Raw genomic sequence first — 12,263 nt, 5'->3', positions numbered from 1 at the left:
TTTCTCTTCAAAAACACCAGATTATCCTTGTTAATGAAACGACATTGATAGGTTTTAGTGTGTGTACAATGCTTTTGTCACGTTTTCCCCTTCAATTCTGAGAAACAAGTCGTTTTCTATGAGTTTTGGATGGCCGAAGACATTACATTACCCACAATCCTCTGTAGCAACCATAGACTGTATACAAAAATTAAATAATACATTATTCCGAGTGTGCTTGCTTTTCTCTTCAAAAACACCAGATTATCCTTGTTAATTAAACGACATTGACAGGTTTTAGTGTGTGTACAATGCTTTTGTCACGTTTTCCCCTTCAATTCTGAGAAACAAGTCGTTTTCTATGAGTTTTGGATGGCCGAAGACATTACTTTACCCACAATCCTCTGTAGCAACCATAGACTGTATACAAAAATTAAATAATACATTATTCCGAGTGTGCTTGCTTTTCTCTTTGAAAGTCATCACATAACGGCATTGTAATTCACGTTTCGGCTGCATTAAATATGACATATCTGCCGTAGTTAACTCTATTTATAGAGCCCTGATGACAAGACTTCTAGACAAACAGGAACTGCCGCCAAAACTGAAAACTTGACGTGGATCTTAAATATATAAGCAATTAAACAACATCTTACATTTCTTTTCACACAATACGTCTCCTTGCAGTATCAACACTAATTCGGCTGACTTTTATATTTGATCCAATTGGTAGATAGGCTGTATTTACGCCATAACGGTGCACAGCTGATAAAAAGGGACACCTACTGGTTAAAGCATGTTATTGCATTTTATAATTTGTTCTTATTCAAAAGAAGACCTTAACCTAAAGTATTCTTTAATGTTTAAATAAAGCCTTATTAGTTTGTCTGTTTTGCACATCCTCCTATTAATATCTAATAATAAAATTATAAAATGCAATAAGGTGCTTTAACCAGTAGGTGTCCCTTTCTATCAGCTGTGCACCGTTATGGCGTAAATACAGCCTATCTACCAATTGGATCAAATATAAAAGTCAGCCGAATTAGTGTTGATACTGCAAGGAGACGTATTGTGTGAAAAGAAATGTAAGATGTTGTTTAATTGCTTATTTATTTAAGATCCACGTCAAGTTTTCAGTTTTGGCAGCAGTTCCTGTTTGTCTAGAAGTCTTGTCATCAGGGCTCTATAAATAGAGTTAACTACGGCAGATATGTCATATTTAATGCAGCCGAAACGTGTATTACAATGCCGTTATGTGATGACTTTCAAAGAGAAAACGTGACAAAAGCATTGTACACACACTAAAACCTATCAATGTCGTTTAATTAACAAGGATAATCTGGTGTTTTTGAAGAGAAAAGCAAGCACACTCGGAATAATGTATTATTTAATTTTTTTATACAGTCTATGATTGCTACAGAGGATTGTGGGTAATGTAATGTCTTCGGCCATCCAAAACTCATAGAAAACGACTTGTTTCTCAGAATTGAAGGGGAAAACGTGACAAAAGCAATGTACACACACTCAAACCTATCAATGTCGTTTAATTAACAAGGATAATCTGGTGTTTTGGAGTTGATGAGTAGTGGAGATATCACTGTCAAATCAATCGACAGTAAGGGGAATACTTACTTCCGGGTGTACAATTCTCCGTTATCCAATGGGAATGGACAGCCTCCGACACAAACGAATGCCGTGCTTCCCTAAGCGTCAAATACCGCCGCCGATGGGAATACATTGCAATCAGTTGAAAGCTCATTGCGTCCGTTTATGAAGCTGAAGGAGCCTCGGCGCGTCACAACTGGACGCCACGGGACCCTGACCAAGCGTCGCTCCTGGACGCTTAGGGAGTGAGAGTGTGTTGACAGAGGAGGGATCCCTCTCCCAGGACGGACATACGTGCAATAGATGCCGTGTGTAAATCGAAGAGATAATACGTTTTACAGCGTAGGTAGACCGAATGTTAGGAAATGCATGTGTCTATAATAAGAAGATGAATCCACGAGGATGTCAACAACAATCCTGTGGGAGCCTTCAGGGAAGCAGCATGACGAGAGCCAGGCAGGACCGCAGAGACAGGCCCAGCCACGACCCCAAGTCCACGACTTAATCCAGAACTCAGGATAGAGGATCCAGGACACGGGACCACAGCAAGAGGATCAGCCTCGACTCCGGATCCCGGCGTCGATATAGACACAAAAGAAGAAATATTTGGCTGGGTTAATCGGAACATGAGAGTACACAGACACAGACAGACAGAAGGAAGAACAAGCACTCCCTTAGGATAGGTTAAGGGAAAAGGGTAGCAAGTAAGAGAGTAAGAAACAGGTGGAGAGGCACACGCAGGGAACAAAGTCCCCACTGGAGCCTTAGTTGGAAATTGGTGAGAGATAGGGAGGTACGCTGTGTCTAGGAATCGTAACACTCCCCGGCCTGCCTAAGCCACACTGCAAACCTGTTTCCCTCTAATAAAACCTCGAGAGGTTAGAGAGGAAAAAGGTTTTGGATAAAGAGAGGATAGAAAGAATCGATTACAGGAGTAGAGAGAATGAGAAGTAGAGAGAGACAAGATTTAGAAGAATGAGTAGTAGTAATAACCTTATTTTTCAATATACGATCCAAGTTTTTAGGATTTAAGTGAAAGAGCAAGGACCCAAATATAGGTGAAGATGCACAGCATATCTACGTCAATGCAGTCTTATTAGATGATTATATCAGCTATAAGCTTTATCAAAAAGGAAGGTCGTAAGTGTACCAATAAAACGGATAGGCTATCGGCCACCCGAACACAAACCGCGAGCTGCTGCGAATGCTTGGTGCCCTCGGGTTTTAAGCCTGGTCTTAGGCACTATCAGCAGCAGCTGGTCAGCCGACCTTAAGGCTCTGGCTGGGGCGTAGCGATGGAGGAGTTCGGCTATATAGGCCGGAGCCAGCCCATTTAGGGCTTTGAAAACAAATAAAAGGAGTTTAAAATCTATTCTGAACCGAACTGGAAGCCAGTGCAATAAGGCCAGAATTGGGGTGATGTGGTCACGCTTTTTATGGCCAGTGAGAAGACGTGCAGCTGCGTTCTGAACTAGCTGCAGGCGTCTAATTGAGGCCTGGTCCATACCCACATACAGAGCATTGCAGTAATCCAGTCTCGAGGTAACAAAGGCTTAATGTTAATAACCCTTTCTTGGTCTTTAAAAGATAAAAACGACTTGGTCTTAGCCAACAGTCGTATTTAAAAAAAGCAGGTCTTGACTACGGTGCTGACCTGCTTATCAAATTTAAAAGCGCTATTGAAGATCACTCCAAGGTTCATGACAGAGGAGACGATTGTTCATTTGTTAAAGACTATAGCAGTTGACAGATTAGAACAAACTCGGAACAGCACCAAAGTTTCCCAGCAGCGAGGCTCCGGTGTTATGCCGTGTTATGCATGCCGGCCAAAAAGGAAATGATACCGTTTCCAAACCTAACTTTCCCGTACACATCATTGAAATGTCTGCAAGTTTTTTGCTTTACGCTGTGCGCGCTCCCGCGAGGTGCAGTGGGCATGCATAACACGGCGCTAACAGTTCACTAGCATGCTCTCCCCCCCCCCCCGGTTGACAGTTCACGAGCGTGCTCTCTCTTCCCCCCCCCCCCCCCTCGTCAGAGTTGTGTAAAGGCCGACGGGTAATACTGGATTTTGACGGAAATTGTACGATCCTGTCCGTCAAAATGACGGGCAGCAAAATAGTCTAGCGCAACCTCTGGTCTCACGTATACACAGGTCGAGTATTTATGTAAACAAAATCACGTGTGACCTCGCATGACCCCGGAAAAGCATAAGTTCCGGTGTTGTCAACGAGTTCAGTCCTTTTTCATCTTCTCGCTGCGCAGGCTACTACTCTAAGAGCAGTAGCCAAGCTAAGCTATCAATATTTGGTTATTCAAAGCTCATTGCTATCTGTAGCCTTATGATCGCGTCGGTCGGAGCTTCGGGTTAAACGCGACTCGCCATCCAAAAGGCTGCGACGAGCTGGCATGTTATGTAGAGCGCACGGCTGCCATTAGGCGCACTGAACAGCTGCTTGTGTGCTCTGGGGATGGTGTGGCTGGAAAAGCTCTCTCCAAGAGGCGCCTGACAGGTTGGCTCTGCGAGTGCATTACACATGTCTATGGACGGGCGGGGAGAGCCCTCCCCACTGGGGTCCATGCACACTCTACGCGGGCTATGGCTGTGTCAACAGCCTTATTCAACGGCGTGAGTGTGGAGGATATATGCACGGCGGTGTCTTGGTCTACGCCAGGCCCCTTCATAACGTTTTATCTCTTGGACATGTCTGGCTCCTTCTCGTCGTCTGTGCTTGCCGGGGCAACACATGACTGGTGAGAGGGGGGGGGGGGGCTGTGGGTCAGTAGGTGGCTGACCCCCCCCTGGGATAGAGTGCACTTATGTTTTTTCCATGCTCCTTAGGGACCTGGGGAACATGATGCGCAGTAAGCTCCATACAGAGTCTTCCGCACTATTTTTTCCATGCATACTCTACACGAGGTAAGCGTGTGTGAGTGTGCCTTATCCAAGCTGCAGCCCCGACTTCTCCACGGTCACAACCGGATGGGAGGAAGTGGGGTTGCGGTGGCTGTTAACCAAAGGCCGGTCAGGGGCAGTGTGATGGGTTGATGTTGTTGGACGACAGGGCGTTTATACATCGGGCTCCACCCACTGTACCCATAGAGTCCAGTAGAGGGCGGAGCCTGTGTGATTTATAACGGGGGGTTACGTATTGTAACCCTAGTTATATAAGCACAGGCGGAGCCCTCTACCTGGGGGCCCTGTCTTTCCTATGCTTCTCGCTGAAGAGGGTGTAGGATGACAGACTGACAGTCGGGAGGCATAGCCCCCTTATATACTGTGGGCCTGCGAGCGCATTCAGGTAGGCTCGCCCCGATTGGCCGGCTACGTTTATGCAACTCAGTAGGTGAATGCCCGCATAGCATGATAGAGAGTAGTACCCATAGAGTCCAGTAGAGGGCTCCGCCTGTGCTTATATAACTAGGGTTACAATACGTAACCCACTGTTTCATATAAACCAGCGGTGTCAACAAGTGTGAGGCGCGCCTCCCCTGGGGGGGCGCGCCTCACACTTTGAAAACCGCTGGGCTTCAGGGGAGACGCAGCGTGAGAAAAAAACAACGAGAAACAGTGAAATCTAAAAAACGCACTAAAGCTTTAGATCTTAATAAGTTTGTGAGGCGTTTTGCTGAACAAGATGGTAATCGCCGCATTCAGCTGTTATAGGCATGCCAACTTGATGCTCTGCTCACGGATGACTCGATGAGCATAAAGAACTGTTAAGATGATGACCTTACGTGTGTAAATATATTTTTTTCTTTGTGGGGGTCTGCCCCCAAAAAACAGTTTTAAGTCCTGAGAAAGTCAAATAAGACAGTGTGTAAAACTACACTGCCCAGCCATTTGACTAGTAGGTAAGGGCATTCCACTGGATAATAATACCCCTGCATTATAGCAACAACAACAATAGGTCTTCGCACACTTCGTGCTCAGGCCCTAATAATAATAATAAAAGCAATAATAATTGGGAGGGGGGGTGCGGCTGTTCTTATGTTCTCTGAGGGGAGGCTCACCTTCCCACACTTTGAAAACCCCTGATATAAACCATCAGGGGGGCACAAAATCTGCACACTTGCTAGTGGTGTCCCAGACTCTCCTGACCTGGGCAGCCCCTTGTCTGGCCAGCCTACGAGCAATGTATCTACAAGGAGAGCAGAACCAAGTCGCTAACTTCCTCTCCCGTAACCAGCCTCCACCGGGGGAGTGGCTGCTTCATCCAGAGGTGGTGCACAGCATCTGGGGTGTCTTCTGCAGGGCAGAGGTAGATCTCTTTGCCTCGAGGATATCGATCCACTGTCCCCTATGGTTCTCCTTGACGGAGAAGACCAGCCCTTTGGGTCAGGACGCCCTGGCTCATTTATGGCCAAGGTGTCTTCTCTATGCCTATCCACCCCTTCCTCTGATCCTACCAACACTTCTCAGAGTGCCTCAACGAGCCACAGGCTTCTTCTGGTGATCCCCTTCTGACCAGCCAGGACTTGGTTCTCCCTGCTGCACAGACTCTGTTGCGGGACGCCTTGGCGTCTCCCCAACAGGAAGGACCTCTTGTCTCAGCTGGAGGGTCGGATGTGGCATCCCAACCCCTGTCACCTTCAGCTGTGGGTCTGGCCACTGGAGGGCCCGACCCACTGCTGAGCGACTGCATAGAGCCTGTCAAGAGGACTATTCTCAATGCCAGGGCACTGTCTGCTCGTATACAGTACAAAAACAGGTGGAAACTATTTTTTGGCTGGTGCCAAGAGCAAAACGAGGACCCAGTACATTGCTCGGTGCCTACTATCCTTGAGTTCCTACAGTCCCTCCTGAACAACGGCCAGTGTCCCGCTACCGTTAGGGTGTATGTGGCTGCTATATCATCACAGTGGGGAGCCACAGGCTGGTAACCCTCTTCTTAAGGGGAGCTCTGAGGCTGCGCCCCCCGAACGTCCCAAGGGATCCTACATGGGACCTGCCCTTGGTACTGGACACCCTATGCTCGCCTCCCTTTGAACCCTTGACACAGGCAGAACTGGAGTGGCTCTCAGCCAAGACTGCTTTCCTTCTTGCCATCACTTCAGCAAAGCGTGTAAGCGAGCTACAGGCCTTGTCCGTGAACAGCTCGTGTCTGAGGTGGAACTCAGATGGCTCGGGTGTCACTTTATGGCCGAATACAGCGTTCCTCCCTAAGGTGCTGGCACACTCTCATCTCAATCGGCCGGCTGTGCCGCGCCCCCATGGGCATCTCGAGCACATTCGCCAGATACCACAGAGGGAATGTTGCCGCCCCTCACCCGTTGGGTGTGGTCCTCCTGCAGAGTCCACCTAGTCCATCCCTATATAGTGGGTACTCAGGTTTCCTCGTGACTCTGTTGATATAAGTCATCCATTGCTAAACACTGCCTCTGGCGGTCAGTAAGGATGTAATAGAACGAAAGTTAACGTATGTAACTACGGTTCTATGAATCCTGGATGACCGCCAGAGATCTTAGTCACTCGGAATCTCGTGTTCCCGCGAGAAGATTCCATAAGACTGAACTCGTTGACAGCACCGGAACTTATGCTTTCCGGGGTCATGCGAGGTCACACGTGACTTTGTAATATATACAGAAATATATCAATATTGTATGTTTTGGCAATACATTTTAAATGTAGATTTGTAACACTTACGGCAGTTCTATCTCACTTCAGGCCTAGGGAAATTGTTTCAGAGCTATGAATGCCCTGGTATATATAGGAAGACCCCCTTTCACCATGGTCACAGCTTTTACTGCTGTTACTTTGCACCTGGTTGTTTTTGGTGTTTGTATATAAAACTTGTGGCCCCAATTCCAAACAACCCGAGCTATCCAAAGACTAAAAGATAGAGATAAAATCAGATATTCATCAACACCATAGCCTGAATGGAATGAGTGTCTGTTTCAAAACCATATTTTCCTACTCTTGCTATAAAACAACAGAGTAACTGCCAGACAAATCCGTCACATTAACATCCAATCCTTGAGTAATCGACTATTCTGGGTTGATCCGGAGCTGGAAAATAATTGCTATCTCTGTTATATTTATTTGTTCTTGTTTACTTTTCTTTTCCTCTTTATGTATTTGAGTTAGAAAGATGATTTATTCCAATCAGCAACATTTTACAGAGTTTAAGGTTGCACTCCAATTTCAAATTAACAAACAAATTAAGTACCCCGGACAAAGAAATTAACAGAAAATACAGCAAATAAATAATGTCATCATCACATTGCCTGTAAATCTGGTTTGATATGTATGCCCTGCCCTTACACTACTGCCTGTGCCCCGATGGGCGGTGTGAAACTATGACGAAAACCAGCATGACCAAAGACATGACTTAGCCCTACTTATAAAATTAGGTAACATTGCATGAAGCCAAATGGGTGTAGGAAGGAGGGCCATTATGGGGGCATTTCTAGAGACATTTCTGTTCTTGATTTGGTTCTTGTCTGAGTCTTCCTCTCTTTTCTCCTCCTGTAAATTAAGGAAACAGTTTAATTTTAACGAGATGCACAAGGCTGGTGATGTGATCCTCGGTGGTCTGTTTGAGGTCCACTACACCTCTGTCTTCCATGAGCCGACGTTCACGTCAGAGCCAAATCAGCTCAGCTGCCAAGGGTAAGTTTCAAACACATGAAGTAGACAACATTTGCTGATCATTATATATTGATTTTTCAATCTGTGGTTAATCTAGAAATGTTTTTGTTAGTTTTGACCCTCCAGGGTTTAGGCATGCCATGACCATGGCCTATGCTATTGATGAGATCAACAAAAACCCCAACCTGCTACAGAATGTGTCTCTGGGATACAGTCTTTATGACAACTGTGCCACACTTGTAATTGGATTCAGTGCTGCATTGTCACTAGCCAGTGGTCGAGAGGAGCAGTTTCTGCTTCAAGAGACCTGTTTAGGGACCCCCCCAGTCCTTGGGATTGTGGGAGATTCCTTTTCAACATTTTCTATCGCCACATCTGATGTGATAGGTTTATTCAAATTGCCCATGGTAAGTTTGAGCTGTTCTTTTGATGCACCAAATTTGTATATACTTCACATTTTAAAATGAAAGGATGGGAAATATTACATTGAATCTCAGGCTTTATTTGGTAGAAGTTATCTTTTTAATGCATATTTTAAAACAGTTCATTTGTAATAGCTGAAATTATTTATTTATTTACCCTGATTTGAAGTAATTTTTTAAAAGTCACACTTGTGTGAATACTGTATGTCTTTATAGGTGAGTTACTTTGCCACATGTTCCTGCCTGAGTGATAGGCGGAGGTTTCCATCCTTCTTCAGAACAATCCCAAGTGATGCTTTCCAGGTGAAACAAACTATGTTCTAGAAATGCAATACATATGTTTTACACAGAGTTTACTGAGCTGTAATTTTGTGTAAATGTACTGTGTTGGCGTTGTGTATCCTTAATATAACTACGTTGATATAGAAAATAATTGTAGTGGTAAAAATCTTCTTCTTTTATTGTGAGACATGAACAGGTATCACTGTGCTCTATTTTTATTCAGGTAGGTGCTATGATTCAGATTCTGAAACACTTTGGCTGGACTTGGGCCGGTCTGCTGGTCAGTGATGATGATTATGGCCGCCATGTTGCCCGATCCTTCCAATCTGACTTAACTGAGTCTATTGGAGGTTGTCTGGCCTACTCTGAGATTTTGCCCTGGGGTGACAACCCAGCTGAACTTAAGAGGATTGTCCATTTAATTAAGAAATCAACCGCTCGTGTGGTCATTGTGTTTGCACATCAGATCCACATGATTCAACTAATGGAAGAGGTATTTACAGTATCAATCTATATCCCTATCTATTTATAATCTACCCATCTAAAATATCTGTTTTAAATGTAATTTGTAGTAGTTTAAGTATTAATTCCTATTAAGTAAGCTATGTTATTTATACATCAGTCTGAAAAATTAGATTAAATAAGATATATATATTACAGGTGGTGAGGCAGAATATGACAGGCCTGCAGTGGATGGCCAGTGAAGCCTGGACTACAGCAGCTGTGCTCCAGACCCCCCGCCTCATGCCGTACCTGGGTGGCACCCTGGGCATTGCCATCCGTCGAGGAGAAATATCAGGTTTCAGGGATTTTCTATTAAAAACAAGTCCTGACAAGTCAAACAATCATAGGAATAGAATGGTAAGAGTGTTACCTTACAATCATTTCTGTAAATTGAATAATTATAATTGCTATTTCTGTTAATACTTTGTTTTTATTACATTTCAGGTAAGTCAGTTTTGGGAATACACATTTCGGTGTAAATTTGCACCACCTCCAGCAGGTTGGGTGGAAGCTGGGGGAGCTCTATGCACTGGGCAGGAAGATCTAGCAAGTGTGGAGACTGAGTTTTTGGATGTTTCAAACCTCAGGCCAGAATACAATATCTACAAGGCTGTGTATTCCCTGGCATATGCCCTTGATGATATGCTGAGCTGTGTGCCAGGGAGAGGGCCTTTCAGTGGGCACAGTTGTGCTGCTTTGCAAACACTGGAGCCATGGCAGGTGTGATATCAGTTTGCACTACACCTGTTTAGTTTTTTTAATCTCCTGCTTCATCTTGAGTTACTTAATGAAATAGATTTGCGGGAAAGAAGACATACTCTCCAGATTGTCTTTGAGTAAAAGACAACATATTTAATCATAGAAGTTACAAGACAAAATAAAGCTCTATTTCTTATGACAAACGTAATTATTTAATCGCAAAAGTGGTTGATGTTTTTGACTATAATACTTGTAGAACAGCATGACTAAATCCACAATATATCATACAGAACATCACAATACTTATGCAAAATCAACAACAGTAAATATTTGTTCTCACCTTGTCAAATTGTATATCTATGTTGTATCCCTGTGTAGCTTATACATTACTTGGAAAAGGTCAACTTTACAACAACATTTGGGGATCAAGTATCATTTGATGAGAATGGTGATGCCTTACCAATATATGACATCATGAACTGGCAGTGGCTCCCTGATGGAAAAATAAATGTTCAGAATGTGGGTGTTGTTAAGAAGTCTGCCTCCAAAGGTGAAGAACTGACACTTGATGAAGAAAACATCTTCTGGAGCTTTGTCTTCAAACAGGTTAATCCTGTTTATTGTTTTTTCTTTTTATCTTGGTACTTTATGACACACAATAACACAATCAAAAAGTGTTGAATAACTGTTCTATAACATTTACAATCCTGACAGCCACCCCAGTCCAAGTGCAGTGAGAGCTGTTCTCCAGGTAGCCGGATGACCAGAAAAAAGGGACAGCCTGTCTGCTGTTATGACTGTGTCGCTTGTTCTGAGGGAAAGTACAGCAATGAAACTGGTTGGTATCATTATAAAACGACATCCTAAACCAGCGATTGTACATTTGTGTCTTTCTTGATGCCCAGGTGTAAAAAAAGCACATGTCCACCACTGCATGGCGAGCAATAAAGTTTTGGGCATTAGTGGCCCATTGAACTTAACTGTCAGGGTTCTCTTTTCCCTTATTCTAACAGACTCCATGGAGTGCAGCATTTGTCCAGAGGACTTCTGGTCCAGCCCCCAGCGTGACCACTGTGTTCCTAAAAAAACAGAGTTCCTCACTTATGAAGAGCCTCTTGGTATCTGCTTGACAACCGCCTCTTTACTCGGCACATTTATCTGTGCTGTTGTCGTAGGAATCTTTTTCCATCACCGTAGCACACCCATGGTACGCGCCAACAATTCAGAACTGAGTTTCCTGCTCTTAGCATCACTTAAGCTATGTTTCCTGTGTTCACTGCTGTTTATCGGCCATCCCAGACTGTGGACATGTCAATTGAGACATGCAGCATTTGGGATAAGCTTTGTACTTTGTATCTCTTGTATTCTTGTTAAAACCATGGTGGTTCTGGCTGTGTTCAACGCCTCCAAGCCAGGAGGTGGAGCCAGTCTGAAGTGGTTTGGTGCTGGACAGCAGAGAGGGACAGTTTTGCTTCTTACATCCATTCAGGCAGTGATTTGTACTGCTTGGCTTGTCTCTTCCTCACCAGTGCCTCAAAAAAACACTCAATACTACAATGACAAAATAGTGTATGAGTGTGTAGTCGGGTCCACAGTTGGATTTGCAGTGTTAATGGGTTATATTGGATTACTTGCTATACTTAGTTTCCTGTTAGCATTTATGGCAAGGAATCTTCCAGATAGCTTCAATGAGGCCAAACTCATCACTTTTAGCATGCTGATCTTCTGTGCTGTGTGGGTGGCCTTTGTTCCTGCTTACATAAACTCTCCAGGCAAATATGCAGATGCCGTAGAAGTATTTGCCATCCTGGCCTCCAGTTTTGGCCTCTTGATGGCACTGTTTGGTCCCAAATGTTACATTATACTACTGAAACCAGAGAGGAACACAAAGAAAGCCATCATGGGTCGTGGATTAACCAAGATGGAAATGTAGCACAAACAATAAATATATAAAATGGTCTGGCTTACATATAAACAGGTTTAACGTTTTCTTTCCTTTGTCGAAAAAGAAATCTTGTTCACACAAGCACTTTAAAAGTGACAACACAATGAAGCGGTAATTATGGTTTGACAACACAACGGGTCAAAAACACAACGGGTCAATAACCAATGGCGTTGGCAGCCACATTTGTGTACTGGCCATGTGACATCAGTGTACAATGTATCAGTGACCCCACTGT

General features: G+C 44.2%; 1 protein-coding gene across 1 annotated transcript; it reads left to right on the top strand.

The window, feature by feature from the left end:
- The first annotated feature begins 5,720 nt into the window (after positions 1-5,720).
- LOC117469034 (extracellular calcium-sensing receptor-like) lies at positions 5,721-12,016 on the top strand. The gene is made up of 12 exons (XM_034113427.1): positions 5,721-5,922; positions 6,008-6,264; positions 6,588-6,752; positions 8,034-8,197; positions 8,289-8,583; positions 8,815-8,901; positions 9,104-9,373; positions 9,541-9,741; positions 9,829-10,104; positions 10,462-10,689; positions 10,798-10,921; positions 11,097-12,016. The coding sequence occupies exons 1-12, from the start codon at positions 5,721-5,723 to the stop codon at positions 12,014-12,016; spliced, it is 3,189 nt and encodes a 1,062-aa protein (XP_033969318.1).
- The last annotated feature ends 247 nt before the right edge of the window (positions 12,017-12,263 follow it).

The sequence above is a fragment of the Trematomus bernacchii genome, unplaced genomic scaffold (assembly GCF_902827165.1).
Source record: "Trematomus bernacchii unplaced genomic scaffold, fTreBer1.1, whole genome shotgun sequence".
Lineage (NCBI taxonomy): Eukaryota > Metazoa > Chordata > Actinopteri > Perciformes > Nototheniidae > Trematomus > Trematomus bernacchii.
This window is presented reverse-complemented; position numbering and strand designations above follow the sequence as displayed.

What these genes read in the sequence shown, in the direction of transcription:
- LOC117469034 (XM_034113427.1), top strand. Translation starts at nt 5,721, where the DNA reads ATGTATCTACAAGGAGAGCAGAACCAAGTCGCTAACTTCCTCTCCCGT. An exon ending in ACAATCATAGGAATAGAATG is followed by an intron (nt 9,742 to 9,828) that starts GTAAGAGTGTTA and finishes ATTACATTTCAG; the next exon opens with GTAAGTCAGTTTTGGGAATA. An exon ending in GGAGCTTTGTCTTCAAACAG is followed by an intron (nt 10,690 to 10,797) that starts GTTAATCCTGTT and finishes CAATCCTGACAG; the next exon opens with CCACCCCAGTCCAAGTGCAG.